The sequence below is a fragment of the Oncorhynchus mykiss genome, chromosome 29, assembly GCF_057628025.1.
Source record: "Oncorhynchus mykiss isolate SJ-2025 chromosome 29, ASM5762802v1, whole genome shotgun sequence".
NCBI classification, from domain to species: Eukaryota; Metazoa; Chordata; class Actinopteri; order Salmoniformes; family Salmonidae; genus Oncorhynchus; species Oncorhynchus mykiss.
The window spans coordinates 43,265,825-43,286,210 of NC_143050.1; the positions used below are offsets into that span (position 1 = coordinate 43,265,825).

Here is a 20,386-nt window from a genome sequence, read left to right on the forward strand (position 1 = left end):
ATCATTCAGAGATCCTCACTGAACTTCTGGAGAGAGTTTGCTGCACTGAAAGTAAAGGGGCTGAATAATTTTGCATGCCCAATTTTTCAGTTTTTGATTTGTTAAAAAAGTTTGAAATATCCAATAAATGTCGTTCCAGTTCACGATTGTGTCCCACTTGTTGTCGATTCTTCACAAAAAAAATACAGTTTTATATCTTTATGTTTGAAGCCTGAAATGTGGCAAAAGGTCGCAAAGTTCAAGGGGGCCGAATACTTTCGCAAGGCACTGTATGTCAACAGAAAATAGGAAAAGTTATAACTGTGGGTTACTAGTCATATCAATGCCCATAACTGAGAACAGTGGCGTTTAAACAGCACTGTATACTGTACATTGCTATCTTCACTATCCAGATATCATATTTGTGTGTGTGTGTGTGTGTGTGTTACTCCAGCCATCCATCCCCTCTGTTACTCCTAGGACTCTTGACATGTCCGTCTGGCAGTACAACATCCACAGTATAGCTGATGTTTTTCAACTGGAGTAAGCTGTAGGTGTTGTCAAAATGCAGCACGTCTACACACAGGACACAATACAGAATTAGTCCTGTATATCTGTTCAGCGGTATCTTTGTATGTATGAGAGTATGTGTTATTTGTATGTGCTGGTGTGTATGTGTGTTTGTATGTACGTGTGTATCTGTGAATCATGTGTGTGTGTGTGTGTATCTTTGTGTGTATGTATCTTAACGTGTATCTGTGTGAATGTATGTGTGTGTATGTGTGTGTGCGTGTACTCAACAGGTTCCAGGCTCGGGGCAGGTGAGGGAGCGGTCTTCTGGGACCATGTGTGCATTGTAGCGTTCACTAGGCAACACCTGCAGCATATCCCCCACCTTCTGATGCCCGCCCCCCTCCTGGGTCCGCATGAACACCCCAAAGCAAATGACTGCCCCATCACTGGCAAACCTATAGAGGAGAGGGAGGAGGAAAGGGAGGGAGAGGGGAGAAATTGGGAAGAAGCTGGGGAGATAAAGGGAGGGAGGAAGATGGAGAAGAACAGAGGGGGGAGTTTGTAAAGTGGCTTCTTCTCCTCTCCTTCATCTGCACTGATCTGAAATCATCACTTGGTAGGCGAAATCAATATGGAAAACACCCAATCCAGGGTTAGGAGTCAGGGGTAGCTCTAGAGTGTTGGGTCAGACTTACAATATGTCATTCTTTAGTCGGGATCCGTACTTGGTGAAACTGCCAAATATTACAAAAACAAAGAAGTTACTTCAAACAACCAACCCCGTTGTTTTCCCTTGGACATCATTGCACGTACGATAGGACACCAGAAAATGTACCGCAGATTTCATTTAACATGCTGCCGGATGCTCCTCCGTTTCATCAACAAAACAAAAGCAATAACAAAGGCGCTGTGGGGGTATCGTCGGACAGGGCCACAGTGTCTCCTGACCCCTCCTGTCTTAGCCTCCAGTAATAATGCTGCAGTAGTTTATGTGTCGGGGGGCCTTATGACTCCTTGCTGTCCCCAGTTCACCTGGCTGTGCTGCTGCTCCAGTTTCAACTGTTCTGCCTGCGGCTATGGAATCCTGACCTGTTCACCGGACGTGCTACCTGTCCCAGACCTGCTGTTTTCAACTCTCTAGAGACAGCAGGAGAGGTATAGATACTCTAAATGATCAGCTATGAAAAGCCAACTGACATTTACTCCTGAGGCGCTGACCTGTTGCACCCTCGACAACCACTGTGATCATTATTATTTGACCCTGCTGGTCATCTATGAACATTTTGGCCATGTTCTGTTATAATCTCCACCTGGCACAGCCAGAAGAGGACTGGCCAACCCTCATAGCCTGGTTCCTCTCTAGGTTTCTTCCTAGGTTCTGGCCTTTCTAGGGAGTTTTTCCTAGCCACCGTGCTTCTACACCTGCATTGCTTGCTGTTTGGGGATTTAGGCTGGGTTTCTGTACAGCACTTTCTGACATCAGCTGATGTAAGAAGGGCTATATAAATACTGATTGATGGATTGATAGTAGAGGGAATTATTTATTTCAGTTTTTCTTTCTTTCATTACATTCCCAGTGGGTCAGAAGTTTACATACACTCAATAACTGTTTGGTAGCATTGCCTTTAAATTGTTTAACTTGGGTCAAACGTTTCGGGTAGCCTTCCACAAGCTTCCCACAATAAGGGGTGCATTTTGGCCCATTCCCCCTGACAGAGCTGGTGTAACTGAGTCAGGTATGTAGGCCTCCTTGCTTGCACACGGTTTTTCAGTTCTGCCCACAAATTTTCAATGGGATTGAGGTCAGAGCTTTGTGATGGCCACTCCAATACCTTGACTTTGTTGTCCTTAAGCCATTTTGCCACAACTTTGGAAGTATGCTTGGGGTCATTTTCCATTTGGAAGACCCATTTGCGACCAAGCTTTAACTTCCTGACTAATGTCTGGAGATGTTGCTTCAATATAACCACATCATTTTACTCCCTCATGATGCCATCTATTTTGTGAAGTGCACCAGTCTCTCCTGCAGCAAAGCACCCCCTACAACATGATGCTACCACCCACGCGCTTCACGGTTGGGATGGTGTTCTTCGGCTTGCAAGCCTGCCCCTTTTTCCTCCAAACATAACGATGGTCATTATGGCCAAACAGTTCTATTTTTGTTTCCTCAGACCAGAAGACATTTCTCCAAAAAGTACGATCTTTGTCCCCATGTGCAGTTGCAAACCATAGTCTGGTTTTTTTATGGCGGTTTTGAGCAGTGGCTTCTTCCTTGCTGAGTGGCCTTTCAGGTTATGTTGATATAGGACTCGTTTTACTGTGGCTATAGATACTTTTGTACCAGTTTCTTCCAGCATCTTCACAAGGTCCTTTGCTGTTGTTCTGGGATTGATTTGCACTTTTCGCCCCAAAGTACGTTAATCTCTAGGAGACAGAAAGCTTCCTGAGCGGTATGACAGCTACGTGGTCCCATGGTGTTTATACCTGTGTACTATTGTTTTGAACAGATGAACGTGGTACCTTCAGGCGTTTGAAAAAAAACAATTTTTGGGGGCTGATTTATTTGGATTTTCCCATGATGTCAAGCAAAGAGCACCGAGTTTGAAGGTAGGCCTTGAAGTACATCCACAGGTACACCTCCAATTTACTCAAATGATGTCAATTAGCCTATCAGAAGCTTTTAAAGCCATGATATCATTTTCTGGACTTTTCCAAGCTGTTTAAAGGCACAGTCAACTTAGTCTATGTAAACTTCTGACCCACTGGAATTGTGATACCGTGAATTATAAGTGAAATAATCTGTCTGTAAACAATTGTTGGAAAAATTACCTGTGTCATGCACGAAGTAGAGGTCCTAACCGACTTGCCAAAACTATAGTTTGTTAACAAGAAGTAGAGTGGTTGAAAAACAAGTTTTAATGATTCCAACCTAAGTGTATGTAAACTTCCGACTTCAACTGTATGTACAAATCAAGGTCCGGGTTTTAAAACGTTATCCTCTTCTCCTTCATGTTGGCAAACCTGCCAACCACTTTGTCAACGTCTATGTCCCGCTCAATACAAAGCAAAGTGAGTTTGGATAGTCATGCGTCATTCATGAATGCAAGCAAGTAGCTCTTGATGAGCTTCAGGAGGCTGGAATTTCGCTCGGCACTGGCACTGCTGATGTAAATGGTTTTGTAGATTCTATGTAGAATGGTCAGATTTGGATATGCTCGGTGCCTATCGTTGGAAATTAGTAGAAATATGAGTAGAAATATGCGAGCTCAATCATATTATTTTCTGAACTAGGGCGCTTTCGGTTGAGCACAGAGAATACTCTACCATATCTCTAAAGTCGGTAAATCGATTCTCAAACTGTCCCATAAACACATGAAGTATGTAACCGTATACATCAACTTTAACCTAGGCACCAAGGTAATACTAGGCCTAACTACTAACACATTTCCAATACACATCCAAACCACACAGTATTGACAATCCCGGACATTGCAAGAGCTTTGGAGTGATCGTTGAATAATTGATAGGCTCAATTAGCGCATTACTCACAGTTAAAAGGATACAGACTGGTGTGTAGATGCACAGTGAAAAGTATTAGTACACCAGAAGAGGAATATCACCTCCCCAGATCTGTGCCTTGACACAATCCTGTCTCAGAGCTCTATATACAATTCCTTCGACTAAACTGTAACGGTGAGTGAATGAGGACCCAAAAGCGAATTAACTTAAACAGAGCTTCTTTAATAACCAAACATAGGTAGGCTCAGATAGACCGGCAGATTCCGACAGGACAGGACAAGGTTACAGCAAACATGACGATAGTCTGGTTCAGGCATGAAACACAACAAACAAGAATCCGACAAGGACAGGAACAGAAACAGAGAGAGATATAGGGACCTAATCAGAGGGAAAAAGGGAACAGGTGGGAAACGGGGTGAATGGGTAGTCAGAGGAGACAAGGAACAGCTGGGGGAAAGCGGGGGAGAAAAGGTAACCTAATACGACCAGCAGAGGGAGACAGGGTGAAAGGAAAGGACAGAAAGACACAACATGACAATACATGACAGTACCCCCCCACTCACCGAGCGCCTCCTGGCGCACTCGAGGAGGAAACCTGGCGGCAACGGAGGAAATCCTCGATCAGCGCACGGTCCAGCACGTCCCGAGAGGGAACCCAACTCCTCTCCTCAGGACCGTACCCCTCCCAATCTACGAGGTACTGGTGACCACGGCCCCGAGGACGCATGTCCAAAATCCTGCGGACCCTGTAGATGGGTGCGCCCTCGACAAGGATGGGGGGGGGGGGGGAAGACGAGCGGGGGCGCGAAGAACGGGCTTGATACAGGAGACATGGAAGACCGGGTGGACGCGACGAAGGTATCGCGGAAGAAGAAGTCGAACTGCGACAGGATTAATGACCCGAGAAATACGGAACGGACCAATGAACCGCGGGGTCAACTTGCGAGAAGCCGTCTTAAGGGGAAGGTTCTGAGTGGAGAGCCAAACTCTCTGACCGCGACAATATCTAGGACTCTTAGTTCTACGCTTATTAGCAGCCCTCACAGTCTGCGTCCTATAACGGCAAAGTGCAGACCTGACCCTCTTCCAGGTGCGCTCGCAACGTTGGACAAAAGCCTGAGCGGAGGGGACGCTGGACTCGGCGAACTGAGATGAGAACAGCGGAGGCTGGTACCCGAGGCTACTCTGAAAAGGAGATAGCCCGGTCGCAGACGAAGGAAGCGAGTTGTGGGCGTATTCTGCCCAGGGGAGCTGTTCTGACCAAGACGCAGGGTTGCGAAAAGAAAGACTGCGTAAGATGCGACCAATAGTCTGATTGGCCCGTTCTGCTTGACCGTTAGACTGGGGGTGAAAGCCGGAAGAGAGACTGACGGAAGCCCCAATCAAACGGCAAAACTCCCTCCAAAATTGAGACGTGAATTGCGGACCTCTGTCCGAAACGACGTCTGACGGAAGGCCATGAATTCTGAAAACATTCTCGATGATGATTTGTGCCGTCTCTTTAGCAGAAGGAAGCTTAGCAAGGGGAATGAAATGAGCCGCCTTAGAGAACCTATCGACAACCGTAAGAATAACAGTCTTCGAGCAGTTCGCGGTTTCCCACATCATAGTTACGTTCCGACGGCGACAGGCGATGAGAAAAATACGCGCATGGGTGGACCTTGTCGTCAGAGAGGGAGCGCTGAGAAAGAATGGCTCCCACGCCCACCTCTGACGCGTCAACCTCGACAACGAACTGTCTAGAGACGTCAGGTGTAACAAGGATAGGAGCGGATGTAAAACGATTCTTGAGGAGATCAAAAGCTCCCTGGGCGGAAACGGACCACTTAAAGCACGCCTTGACAGAAGTAAGGGCTGTGAGAGGAGCTGCCACCTGACCGAAATTACGGATGAAACGACGATAGAAGTTCGCGAAGCCGAGAAAGCGCTGCAGCTCGATGCGTGACTTAGGGGCGGGCCAATCAATGACAGCTTGGACCTTAGCGGGATCCATCTTAATGCCTTCAGCGGAAATAACAGAACCGAGAAATGTGACGGAGGAGGCATGAAAAGTGCACTTCTCAGCCTTCACAAAAAGACAATTCTCTAAAAGGCGCTGGAGGACACGTCGAACGTGCTGAACATGAATCTGGAGTGACGGTGAAAAAATCAGGATATCGTCAAGGTAAACGAAAACAAAGATGTTCAGCATGTCTCTCAGGACATCATTGACTAATGCCTGAAAGACAGCTGGAGCGTTAGCGAGGCCGAAAGGAAGAACCCGGTATTCAAAGTGCCCTAACGGAGTGTTAAACGTCGTCTTCCACTCGTCCCCCTCCCTGATGCGCACGAGATGGTAAGCGTTACGAAGGTCCAACTTAGTGAAAAACCTGGCTCCCTGCAGGATCTCGAAGGCTGAAGACATAAGAGGAAGCGGATAACGATTCTTCACTGTTATGTCATTCAGCCCTCGATAATCTATGCAGGGGCGCAGAGACCCGTCCTTCTTCTTGACAAAAAAAAACCCCGCTCCGGCGGGAGAGGAGGAGGGGACTATGGTACCGGCGTCAAGAGCTACAGACAAATAATCCTCGAGAGCCTTACGTTCGGGAGCCGACAGAGAGTATAGTCTACCCCGGGGGGGAGTGGTTCCCGGAAGGAGATCAATACTACAATCATACGACCGGTGTGGAGGAAGAGAGGTGGCCCTGGACCGACTGAACACCGTGCGCAGATCGTGATATTCCTCCGGCACCCCTGTCAAATCACCAAGCTCCTCCTGTGAAGAAGAGACAGAGGAAACAGGAGGGATAGCAGACATTAAACATTTCACATGACAAGAGACGTTCCAGGAGAGGATAGAATTACTAGACCAATTAATGGAAGGATTATGACAAACTAGCCAGGGATGGCCCAAAACAACAGGTGTAAAAGGTGAACGAAAAATCAAAAAATAAATGGTTTCGCTATGATTACCAGAAACAGTGAGGGTTAAAGGTAGCGTCTCACGCTGAATCCTGGGGAGAGGACTACCATCCAGGGCGAACAAGGCCGTGGACTCCCTTAACTGTCTGAGAGGAATGTCATGTTCCCGAGCCCAGGTCTCGTCCATAAAACAGCCCTCCGCCCCAGAGTCTATTAAGGCACTGCAGGAAGCTGACGAACCGGTCCAGCGTAGATGGACCGACAAGGTAGTGCAGGATCTTGAAGGAGAGACAGGAGTAGTAGCGCTCACCAGTAGCCCTCCGCTTACTGATGAGCTCTGGCTTTTACTGGACATGAAGTGACAAAATGACCAGCAGAACCGCAATAGAGACAGAGGCGGTTGGTGATTCTCCGTTCCCTCTCCTTAGTCGAGATGCGGATACCTCCCAGCTGCATAGGCTCAGCTCCCGAGCCGGCAGAGGAAGATGGTAGTGATGCGGAGAGGGGGGCGACAGAGAGCGCGAGCTCCTTTCCACGAGCTCGGTGACGAAGATCAACCCGTCGCTCAATGCGAATAGCGAGTTCAATCAAGGAATCCACGCTGGAAGGAATCTCCCGGGAGAGAATCTCATCCTTTACCTCTGCGCGGAGACCCTCCAGAAGACGAGCGAGCAAGGCCGGCTCGTTCCAGCCACTGGAGACAGCAAGAGTGCGAAACTCAATAGAGTAGTCTGTTATGGATCGATTGCCTTGACATAGGGAAGACAGGGCCCTGGAAGCCTCCTCCCCAAAAACAGATCGATCAAAAACCCGTATCATCTCCTCCTTAAAGTCCTGATACTGGTTAGTACACTCAGCCCTTGCCTCCCAGATTGCCGTGCCCCACTCACGAGCCCGTCCAGTAAGGAGAGATATGACGTAGGCGACACGAGCAGTGCTCCTGGCGTAAGTGTTGGGCTGGAGAGAAAACACAATATCACACTGGGTGAGGAACGAGCGGCATTCAGTGGGCTCCCCAGAGTAACACGGCGGGTTATTGATTCTGGGCTCCGGAGATTCGAAAGCCCTGGAAGTGGCCGGTGGATCGAGGCGGAGATGGTGAACCTGTTCTGTGAGGTTGGAGACTTGGGTGGCCAGGGTCTCAACGGCATGTCGAGCAGCAGACAATTCCTGCTCGTGTCTGCCTAGCATCGCTCCCTGGATCCCGACGGCTGAGTGGAGAGGATCCGAAGTCGCTGGGTCCATTCTTGGTCGGATTCTTCTGTTACGGTGAGTGAATGAGGACCCAAAAGCGAATTAACTTAAACAGAGCTTCTTTAATAACCAAACATAGGTAGGCTCAGATAGACCGGCAGATTCCGACAGGACAGGACAAGGTTACAGCAAACATGACGATAGTCTGGTTCAGGCATGAAACACAACAAACAAGAATCCGACAAGGACAGGAACAGAAACAGAGAGAGATATAGGGACCTAATCAGAGGGAAAAAGGGAACAGGTGGGAAACGGGGTGAATGGGTAGTCAGAGGAGACAAGGAACAGCTGGGGGAAAGCGGGGGAGAAAAGGTAACCTAATACGACCAGCAGAGGGAGACAGGGTGAAAGGAAAGGACAGAAAGACACAACATGACAATACATGACATAAACTGTGGGACCTTGTATAGACAGGTGTGTGCCTTTCCAAATCATGTCCAATCAATTGAATTTACCACAGCGGGGCTCCAATCAAGTTGTCGAAACAGCTAAAGGATGATCAATGGAAACAGCACACACCTGAGCTCAAATTCGAGTCTTATAGCAAAGGGTCTGAATGCTTATGTAAATAAGTTATTTCTGTTTTTATTTTTTGTTGACGTTTGTAATTGTTGGTCTTGGGGCCTCCGGAGTGGCACAACAGTCTAGGGCACTGCATTGCGGTGCTTGAGGCGTCACTACAGACCCGGGTTCGATCCCAGGCTGTGTCACAACCAGCCGTGACCAGGAGTCTCATAGGCCAGCGCACAATAGGCCCAGCGTCGTCCCCCTTGGCCAGGGGGCTTCACTTGGCTTATCGTGCTCTAGTGGCTGGCCAGGTAACTGCAGCGGCTGGCTTCCGGGTTAACTGCTTTCCTGAATTGGCTCGTCCTCGTCATGAAACCTTTCCCTCTTGCGCGCCCTCTCCTCTGCAAACTCAGTTGTTGCATTGTTTTGTTGGGCCACCATCGATTTTGCACTGTTCTCCATCTTGTCATAGGGGCATCCGCCAGATGTCAATTAAAATCAGTTAGATCCACGGCATCTCTCAAATTATTTTGAAGGTAGTTAGAAAGGGTGTTCGTCTTCTTTAAACTTATTTAAATTATTTAAAACTCAAATGTGCTAATTTTTCAGAGCAGGCCATTGGTTTCAGATGCCGTTTTTGGTGTTGTATGGTGATGGTGCTTTATTCCGTGCAGGGCTTCAAGGATCGCGGACAGGCTCTGTATTACCGCTTCTGTGGCCTGTTTCCTGGAGGACCACCTTGTGGCTGATAGGCTTTTCAGCCTGAGAACGGTTCTCTCCGGCTGCATGTTTTCCTGTTCCTCCTCAAATATTTTAATCCTTGGGAGGCTAGAAGTCAAAAAGCAGTGTACCCCAAAAATCTTTTGCGCTATTCAAGGAACATGCAGCATCCATCAGAACGAATTTGATGTTGTGTGCACAGAAATGCACGTCGAACTCATCATCAAGCTTTGATTATTTGAAACAGCTGTGTAATACTAAGGAAAACAACGAAACGTGCACCACTTGTGTTTCCCAGGACCGGTTTGAAATGCTGCCATAACGGAAAGGAATGAGTGATTTTTATTTTTGAAAGTTTTAAAATAACGATCTCCAATATATTGCTGTCAATAACGCTTTTATCAATTCATTGAAAATTACAGGCCTCTCTCATCTTTTTAAGTGGGAGAACTTGCACAATTGGTGGCTGACTAAATACTTTTTTGCCCCACTGTATATACAGTGCCTTGCGAAAGTATTCGGCCCCCTTGAACTTTGCAACCTTTTGCCACATTTCAGGCTTCAAACATAAAGATATAAAACTGTATTTTTTGTGAAGAATCAACAACAAGTGGGACACAATCATGAAGTGGAACGACATTTATTGGATATTTCAAACTTTTTTAACAAATCAAAAACTGAAAAATTGGGCGTGCAAAATTATACAGTGTAGTTATTCTACTTTGTAGGGGGGAGATAGTAGGCCTACATGGAATCAGAGACTAGCAGCCTTCTAGTGTCAATACTACATTTACTGTATGTTGACTTTTTCATGTAGGCTACATAGAAACGCCACCAATTATAGGTAATGGACATTTGGTTAAAAGTAATGGAGAAGTCATGAAATTCCATCTGTCAAAATGTGTATGAACCCTTCACAGTGAATAACCAGAGGTCTCTATAGCATAATGTCATTTGGGAATTTCTGTGAACATGGACCAACTTGAAAAAAGACAGCTCCTGCACCTCTTTCATCCCAAGTCAAGCGCTGTTTTGATCCTTTCCTGTTGTTTATTATGTCACTGGACGTGGCTGGCCTCCACGCAGGGAGCCATTACGTCATCTTCTGCCGTCTCACACACTAACCTCACATGGTAACTGAGGTACTCACTACCATCTGCTGGATCACTAGAGGATTGCATCATATATTACGCTCTTCCACAATTTAAGGTGTTTCACCAAGGCTTCATACAGCAGAACTTTGTCGCCTTTAGAACGTGATCCATTAACATGCCCACATTTTTTTTAAATTACGTGCACTGCCCCGCATATGTCCCGCAAAATCGTTGCCGTGTCCCGTATTTAATTATTATTTTTTAATTATGTGATCAACCTAACCCAGAAGTTGGTCGTGGAATTATTTTAATCAAAAGAAGAGACATTTACATTTCTTCAAAACAAGTCAACTTTATTATTTAATTACTGCAGTAATGGAGCTTGTCAACGAGCCTCCCGTAGATGATTAATTGAGAGCCCAACCAGCAGGATTAAACCACAGAATTGTATAGCAAAGTCCATCCTCCTGGATGTTCATGACAAATCACAGATGAGAGAATTTATACTAAGGCACATTTTGCTCTCATGCAGCAGACATCAAGATTTATATGGCACCAAATATCTGTCTCTAGTTCATTAACTGCTTGCTTGTACAAACATACTAATGCAACCTAGAATTGTAAATCCTTTCTTTAAAGAAACTGGAGATTGGTTCTCCCTGTTACCAACAGACAGGCACACAGACACTAATCATGGAACGGAATGTTGTTTTATCACCAATCCATCGTAAATCTACTGTCAGTGTTAAATCTCTCAGAGGCCCACTTTCTGTCCACACACACAGATTAGTGTAGGTCCCCAAAAAATATTCTGTTGCATAAAACAACCATTTGATGCAATAACAGTATTCCCCCCAAAATTTGGCCAGCAACCCCATTTTTTTTATGACCACACCATGTAAAAAAAAAAGTTATGTAATCAACAGGCGATGTTTACTTTCTTAATTTGGTCTACGAAGGTCTATTACAAATCAGTCTGGCAATATATACTGTATATATATAAATTTTACCCCCTTTTCTCCCCAATTTCGTGATATCTAAATGATAGGTACAGTCTTGTCCCATCGCTGCAACTCCCGTATGGACTTGGGAGAGGCGGTGGTTGTGAATCATGCCTCCTCCGAAACACGTCTGGCTGTATTTATGACAGTATTTCATTTTGAAGACAGTTTGGTTTGATGTGACTGAAATCTATTAGAAAGGTATTGGGAGTTCAGAAGATCATCAGGCAATAATGTTGTAAGTTATCTTTCGCCCCCAGTCTAATTTAGTGCCTGGTCTTGTCCAGTTGTTTCTAAAGGCTTGTGGGCATAGTAAAGGGAAAGGGGTGTAACTGCAGTACAACTGCAGTTAGGTTGCAGTACAACTGCAGTTAGGTTGCAGTACAACTGCAGTTAGGTTGCAGTACAACTGCAGTTAGGTTGCAGTATAACTGCAGTACGCCACAAATCCTTCGTCAATAATAACACAATTTTTTTACTGCAGTACTTTTGCAGTGTAACTGCAGTTACAGTGCCATATAAATGCAGTTATTCTGCAATTACTGCCTCCAAAATACCATAGTCGACTGCAGTTACTGCACGGTTATTGCAGTATCAAAAGTGCAATCTTTTTTTGTAAGGGTAGTCAGCTGCACAACTGAATTCATTCAACCGAAATGTGTCTTCCACATTTAACCCAACCCCTCTGAATCAGAGAGGTGCGGAGGGCTGCCTTAAGGCGCCCAGGGAGCAGTTGCTGTTGGGGGTTAACTGTCTTGCTCAAGGGCAGAACGTAGAGGGAAACAGTAGGTAAGGTCCTCCTTGGTTGGGGACAGAAGCACCAGATCATTTGACTTCCAGTAGGGTGAGGCCGGGTGCTGCAGACTGTTCAAGTGCCCTCGCCAATTCATTGATGAACACCGCCATGCAATCTCCATAGACAAACATTGGCAGTCAAAGGGCCCGTATTGAAGAGCTCAGTGACATTCAACGTGGCACCATAATAGGATGCCACCTTTCCAGCAAGTCAGTTCGTCAAATTTCTGCCCTGCTAAAGCTGCCTCGGTCAACTGTAAGTGCTCTTATTGTGAAGTGGAAACGTCTAGGAGCAACAACGGCTCAGTATCGAAGTGGTAGGCCACACAAGCTCACAGAACGGGACTGCCGAGTGCTGAAGCGAAAAGCACATAAAAATCTTTCCTCGGCTGCAACACTTGCTTCCAAGTTCCAAAACGACCTCTGGAAGCAACGTCAGCAGAAGAACTGTTCGTCGTGAGCTTCATGAAATGGGTTTCCATGTTGAGCAGCCGCACACAATCCTAAGATTACCATGCGCAATGCCAAAGGTTGGCTGGAGTCATGTAAAGCTCACTGCCATTGGACTCTGGAGCAGTGGAAATGCGTCTGGAGTGATGAATCATGCTTCACCATCTGGTAGTCCGACAGACAAATCTGGGTTTGGCGGATGCCAGGAAAATGCTTCCTGCCCCCAGTGACAACTGTAAAGTTTGGTGGAGGAGGCATAATGATCTGGGGTTGTTTTCCATTGTTCGGGCTAGGCCCCTTAGTTCCAGTGAAGGGACGTCTTAACGTTACAGCATTCTAGACAATTTTGTGCTTCCAGTTTTTTGGCAACAGTTTGGGGAAGGTCCTTTCCTGTTTCAGCAGGACAATGCCCCCGTGCACAAAGCGAGGTCCATGCAGAAATGGTTTGTCAAGATCGGTGTGGAAGAACTTGACTGGCCTGCACAGAGCCGTGACCTCAACCCCATCGAACACCTTTGGGATGAATTGGAACGACTGGGAGCCAGGCCTAATCGCCCCAACACCAGTGCCCTAGCTCACAAATACCCATGGCTGAATGGAAGCAAGTCCCTGCAGCAATGTTCCAACAGCTAGTGGAAAGCCTTCCCAGAAGAGTGGAGGCTGTTATAGCAGCAAAGGGGGGGACCAACCTCATATTAATGCCCATGATTTTGGAATGAGATGTTCGACGAGCAGGTGTCCACATATTTTTGGCCATTTAGTGTATCACTGTGCTGTGACAATGCACCTTGATATGGCCTATAATGGAACATATTGACTGTACTGTCAAGCAAAGCTGCCAGGTCTGATTACAGGGTGTTAAACTTCCTGTGGAATGGTTGAGGCTCCCAGGTACTAATGGTAGAGGTCTGCTGCTTCCAAAGATTCTGGCAGTAGCTCTTCAGAAATGATCTTCTTGCTCGCAACTTGGGCCAGCAGATTTGGAATTCCTTTGCCTTTTAAATAAGTGGTATGAATGAGTAATATGTACCGAAACAATTACAAATGAACCAATATAAGTTACATCCCAGATGATACAGATCCTCTGACGTTCTTGTGAAGTCATACTTAACTGCAACAATCCACATGGTTTTAATAGTGAGTTAACTAAGTGAATGAACAAAGCTTTCAGTCAGGTTTTAATCCAGAAAGTCTTTAATGATTCAAGTTTGGAGTTCAATACAGATGTTGACCCTAATTCTTTGCTGCTCAGGATGTGTGAGAATAATATTTGTAATTTATTTTTAGACCAAGGTTTAAATTCCGGAGGATTCTGAAAAGAAAACACTTGTCTGGATCAATAATGTAATTGGTCTCTATAGTGTAGTTGGTCTACAATCTGGTTGGTCTAGAAAGGTTGGAGGGGTGGGTGGAAGTAGGAATCGTATGGTTGAAAAGCTTTTAGTGGATAGAATGTGTGATGTCATTGATCTAACAATGGGAGGTTTAGAATATTGAAGAAATACCCTGAGCTCTGACAGGTGGGCAGGTGTTGAATTTGAGAACTTTTAATGTTTCATGGGGAGTCAGTGTAAATCACAGAGTACAGGGATGATGGGGTAACAGGTGGGTGTTGATGAGAACCAGCTTTTTGTACATGTTGGAGTCAGTTGATGATGTGAGGGGAGACCACTGAGTAGGGCATTGCAGTAATATATGTGGGAGAACATGAATGTATGCATCTTTAGTTGATTCAAGTATTAAAACCAATGAAACAAATGTTAATAGACATTTTCTAATAGGGCATAGTGCTGATCAACACGCTTGTGAATATGTTTTCAGAAATAATCCAGGAGCCCACACTCTCCACCTGATGCCAGAGCCTCCTGGGGTGCCAGGCCTGTGTGAGTGGGCACAGAACTCATCACAGTGCCTAAAGCGCTGGGCAGAGGGTCCACCAGAAAACCTTTTTCTGCAGCTCTGGCCAGGCAGCTTCATCTTGGAGCAGTTTGAGGGTTTAATATACTTCCACTAGCTCGCATGAGTACAGCCAGTAACCAGGTAGTACTAGCTAGTCAGATAGTGCACGCCAACTTTATTCAGTTGAGTTGGTTCTATTTTTATCTTCCGGTCACACTCAGTCTAATCCCTTCTTTGAGCTGCCAATCTAGTCTGTTAACGTACCCCCTAAAGCAGGTGAATATGCTATGAGGGGGCGTGTACTTCCAAGTATGAACAAAACAAAAATGAGTTTTTATAAAATGTTTTAACAATTTTCTGTTATTTCCATGTCCAATTGACACAATAAATGAAAGTGCATTTCTGATTTTCAAATTCAGAAATGAAAACTAGCTGTTTTCCACTCTTCGTTTTGACATGGACCTACACATAAAATATTTAAGATATTGAAACGTAGTGTATAAAACATTAGGTAGATCTGCTATTCTCCTGACACAGACTGACCAGATGAAAGCTATGATCCCCTATTGATGTCACTTGTTAAATCCACTTCAATCTGAAGGTGAAGAGGAAGAGACAGGTTAAATAAGGATTTTTTTGTAGCAATTGAGACATGGATTGTGTATGTGGCCATTCAGAGGGTGAATGCGCAAGACTGATTGAAGTGCCTTTGAACAGAACTGCAACGCTGCTGGGTTTTTCACGCTCAACAGTTTCCCGTGTGTATCAAGAATGATTCACCACCCAAAGGACATCCAGTCAATTTGACACAACTGCGAGAAACATTGAAGTCAACATGTGCCAGCATATCCCTGTGGAATGCTTTCGAGACCTTGTAGAGTCCATGCCCTGACAAATTGGGGCTGTTATGAGGGCAAAAGGGGGTGCAACTCAATATTAGGAAGGTGTTCCTAATGTTTTGTACACTGTATAAATATTGAATATGCAATTACATTTCAATTGAATTTTAAAACAATGCAGTATTCATTAAATTCCGTTTCAAATCATGAAAGTTACATTTATGAATTCAATGATTCAATTTTGTGGAAGGAAAAAACATCTAATTCAATATCCTAAAACACATCAAAAAAATTACAGAATTCAAATTAAATGTATTTTGGCACGGAAATAACTCCATAACACTAGGTCTTTAAGTTGAGTGGACAAGCCTACCTTGTCCACTGACTGTAGAATGGAAAAAAGCCAGTGTGGTCGCACACAGTTACACCACCAGAGAAATCATATCTCCATGAGGGACAGAAGAAACTTGACAGAACCTAAATCAAATACTGGGGGTAAACTCATTGCAACAAAAGCAAATAAAATGTCCTACAAAATATGACAGGTCTGTTCGGTTTCAGCAGAATTCTCATGTGCACCCAACATGCAGCGAATACAATTACCGTGAAATGTTTACTTACTGCCTGTACTGCACCCTTGCACTGGAGAACACTTCACTTTCTATTTTTAATCACTAGTGCCACTAGAGAGGGTCTACACAAACTAACAATAGTCTTCATCTATGATCCAATCAGATTTGGCGAATACATATACATTTAAAAATAAATTATAAAAATGTTTCAACTACACTTACATTATGAACTCATAAGTCAGCGTTTTCTAAACTAAGGGTCGCCTGATTTGAAAATGGGCAATTTTAGTCACTTCAAACCATACTTCCTTCAAATTGAAATACTGTGAATGTACTGTCAGACTGACTTGTAACAGACTGTCAGGGACACAAATAAAAAATAAAACAAAATTGGCTGTTTGATTACATCGTTTTCTTATGATTATTTTTTTACATGGTGCTGTCGCAATTTTATTATATCAAAATGGGGTCATGGGTCAAACAAAGGTTGGGAACCCCTGTCATAAGTATTATCAGAACTTCATAGATGTATGAGGATGCTGTAGTTCTAACAACATTACTACCATCTCTGATGGCTGTAGCCTACTGCACGGCGAACTTGATTGGTGGGTGAATGAAGTAGAAAGAAACAGCCAAACAGGCAGCAGGGGAAAAGACAATCCAGCAGTCAATAAAACTAAATCAGAAAAACAAAAGCAATTTACATAAAGCTATGATTTTATTTAGTAAAGGTGAAATATTTATAAATGAATATTGTTTGAAGAGCTCAATGAGACCCAGATACCAGGTTTACCAAATAAAGCTGGTGTTAATGAATAAATACGGGTGAATTACATCAAACAATACATTTTAACCTTTTTTTTGAAAGCAAAAATATCATTTGAATTGGATTATTATTATTTGAATTGGAAAGTTTACTAATTGTAAAGTTCTCTTAAATCACTAATAGTGAGAAGAATACATGTTTTACCTCGAAAACAAATGTACTCCTGATACAAATGACAGAAAATCTATCATTTATGTACATTTCAAAAAAACTATTCTCACGCTCTCCATCTCTCATGTGGATGTTCACATCAATGGAGCATTTACTTTAGCTAACAGTTGGAACTCCTAACAAGAACTTAAAGATCTCATTTGATTAATACAAAATCAAAATATGTTGACTAGTCCCGATTCACAGTCAGCTTATAGCACATACATGAGTCACGGCAGCAGTTACCCGTAACCACATATCACCTAACCCAAACCTTAACCACAAGAAGACGAAACATGACCTTAACCTGGTGATTAATGGCAACGTCACTCTCTTAGACAAACTACCCATTTCTACCAGGTCTGGGGCCTAAATACTGTACATACGATTCTGTAAGTGACTGACATTTCAACAAGACAGGGCACAGTCCTCACAATAGAAAATGTAGAATCACTGAGGACAGAAACTATCAGGTAAGCTAAGCAATGTGCTAGTGAGGATACAGCAGCCACCTTTAAATCAGTCATTTATTTATGCAGCACATCCTGTTACTGCTGGACAGGACATGGGAACTAGAACGTATAACACTACCATATATGGAAGCATTGAGGTGACACAATGCGTGTGTGGGGGAGGTGTACAGATACTCTCAAGCTCTCAGGATGGATGGGGAGCGTTGCTGCACAGCTATTTTCAGGTCTCTCCAGAGATGTTAGATCGGGTTCAAGTCCGGGCTCTGGCTGGGCCACTCAAGGACATTCAGAGACTTGTCCCAAAGCCACTCCTGTGTTGTCTTGGCTATGTGCTTAGGGTCATTGTCCTGTTGGAAGGTGAACCTTCGTCCCAGTCTGAGGTCCTGAACACTCTGGAGCAGGTTTTCATCAAGAATCTTTCTGTACTTTGCTCCGTTCATCTTTCCCTCGATCCGGACTAGTCTCAGTCCCTGCCGCTAAAAAACATCCCCACAGCACGATGCTGCCACCACCATGCTTCAACGTAGGGATGGTGCCAGGTTTCCTCCAGACGTGACCCTTGGCATTCAGGCCAGTTTGGCGAGGCGGCCAGCTCTAGGAAGGAAAAGTCTTGGTGGTTCCAAACTTCTTCCATTTAAGAATGATGGAGGCCACTGTGTGTTCTTGGGGAACTTCAATGCTGCCTAAATGTTTTGGTACCCTTCCCCAGATCTGTGCCTCAACACAATCCTGTCCCGGAACTCTACGGATAATTCCTTCGACCTCATGGCTTGGTTTTTGCTCTGACATGCACTGTCAACTGTGGGACCTTATATAGACAGGTGTGTGCCTTTCCAAAATCATGTCCAATCAATTTAATTTAACACAGGTGGACTCCAATCAAGTTGTAGAAACATCTCAAGGATGATCAATAGAAACAGGATGCACCTGAGCTCAATTTCAAGCCTCATCGTAAAGGGTCTGAATACTTATGTAAGTAAGTTGTCATTTCTAAAAACCTGTTTTCGTTTTGTCATTATGAGGTGTTGTGTAGATTGATGAGGAACAATTTTTATCGAATCAATTTCAGAATAAGGCTGTAACCTAACTAAATGTGAAAGAAGTCAAGGGGTCTGAATATGATTTTGTTGACTGGTACCAAGTACCTTCAGACAAGTCTTGTGAGGCCTGTGGGCGTACTAGTGGAAAACAACTGACATGTGCGTGGTCGTGAGTCTCACCTTTACACATAGGGGTCATTTTAGTGTGTAGCCCAAACTGTTCGGACGCTACAGACAGAAGTTGGCAATTCGTCTGTACCGACTTCAGGCAAGTCCCAAGACGCTTGTGGGGGACGTAGATCAAAATGGAGAACACCATCGTGTTCGTGAGAGTCTCGTCTTTCCAAATAGGAAAGTGAATCAATGCCTTTTTATTTATCTTTTTTTTTGTTGCAAATGTTCATGTTTTGCAGCAGTATTTGGTTCGACTTGGTGGACTAATCCCACTGGTATGTTACATTTCAGTTGACATCAAGGGGACTAAAGGGAACTCTTCACATATTTTTCTCTGTGCTCCTCTGAATTTATCGGTACTACACCTGCGAAAGTGACTCAGCTAGCCAACATCCTATCGAAAATATAAACTTTGATTCCATTTAAGGAACTGTTTCCAAAAATAGTACTTTAAAGCTTAAAAAAAATCTCAATACAATTTGTATATGCGACATATACTTTCTATACATTTGGACAAGACGGGACAGTGAGTTGTGTCAGGGAACTTCCCACATAACATCCAGATACCACTGGTCTGCCACATGGAAGACGCGGCTGCACACTCTGTTGAAGAGAGAGGAAGTTTGAAACGTCATTCTAGAATGGCAGGCTTACGAGAAGCTACTTCAGAATTACCACATAGGCTATTTCCTCATTCTAAAATAGCATTCACATCCTCAAATGACGATTAACCTTTCACGTCGACAGAGTCTCGTGCTGCTCTTCTCAAGTGTGGTGGACAGCTGTCAATCAAGTAACATCATTATAATTCATAATTTCTTACCATGTGGTCATTCTAAATATACAGTGAACACATCTTTGTTTGTTGGAAACATTCATCAAGGTGCTCCTTGACTGGCTGACAGACCGATACCAGCAAGGAGCCAAGAAGGCAGAACAGGAAGAGATGAGAATAGTCAGTGTCAGGATAGTTTGGGTTGTTTTTTTGGTTGTTGTTATGTGTTTAGTGTTTGGCCTTGTGTGTTAAAGCAGCGTTGGTGACTTTTCTTAGGCAGAAAGTCACGTCCGTGTTCCAGTTTCCCCACTGTCCATCCAGGGACAAAGGCCTACACCTCTGGCCTCCAGTGAGAGGTTATGTGGGAATGTCCTGCCATTGGCGGCGTGTCTTTAGTTCAGTCGTTAGCTACGCCTGATTGGCTGTGCATGTGTCCTCAGCCCGGTCACAAGCCATGTCATAATGGCTGTTTGTGTCCTCAGGTCCTGCCAGCTTGTCCTCTGATCTCTAGCGTTTTTCTCTGTGCAAAGACATACAGGCTTGCGTGTGTCTAAAAGTGTGCAACTGAACTTGCGTGTTTATGTGCGTGTTCGTATTTGCACGTACTGTGTGTGTTTAAAAGTGTGTGTGTTTCCATGTGTGAGACTGTGTGCGTGTGTGTGTTAAATGGTGTGTGTGATGTAGAAGATAAACTCCATGTCCATGGCTGTCTGTGGTACGCTGGCCAAGCCTCCGTGGATGACGGGGATCAGAGCACTGTCCAGCTCGTTCATATAGCGCTGGGGTAGGAGCCTGCCTCCCGAACCCGCCTGGTACTCCACCTGGGACGCACACAAACGCAGACAGAGTTATAGTATGACTGTACTGTTCAACGGGCATACAGTCACTATGTTTCAGAGATG

At 44.6% G+C, this 20,386-nt stretch overlaps 2 protein-coding genes across 5 annotated transcripts in view; both read right to left on the reverse strand.

Annotated features, from left to right (window-relative positions):
* Nucleotides 1–408: 408 nt before the first annotated feature.
* Nucleotides 409–14,713, reverse strand: LOC110509515 (uncharacterized). The gene is made up of 4 exons (XM_090226266.1): nt 14,577–14,713; nt 1,188–1,226; nt 781–1,076; nt 409–555 (listed from the first exon to the last, which is right to left on the reverse strand). Exons 1-4 carry the CDS (start codon nt 14,711–14,713, stop codon nt 425–427), a joined length of 603 nt encoding a protein of 200 aa, XP_090082392.1. The 3' UTR covers nt 409–424.
* Nucleotides 14,714–16,745: 2,032 nt separating this feature from the next.
* LOC110509514 (zinc finger FYVE domain-containing protein 16) overlaps nt 16,746–20,386 on the reverse strand; it is a 40,063-nt gene continuing 36,422 nt past the window's right edge. For all 4 annotated transcript variants that reach the window (XM_021590421.3, XM_021590420.3, XM_090227271.1 and 1 more), the window contains exon 16: nt 16,746–20,305. In XM_021590421.3, the coding sequence (XP_021446096.3) occupies nt 20,147–20,305 (159 nt within the window). In that variant the 3' untranslated portion in view covers nt 16,746–20,146. The remainder of the gene's footprint in view (nt 20,306–20,386) is intronic.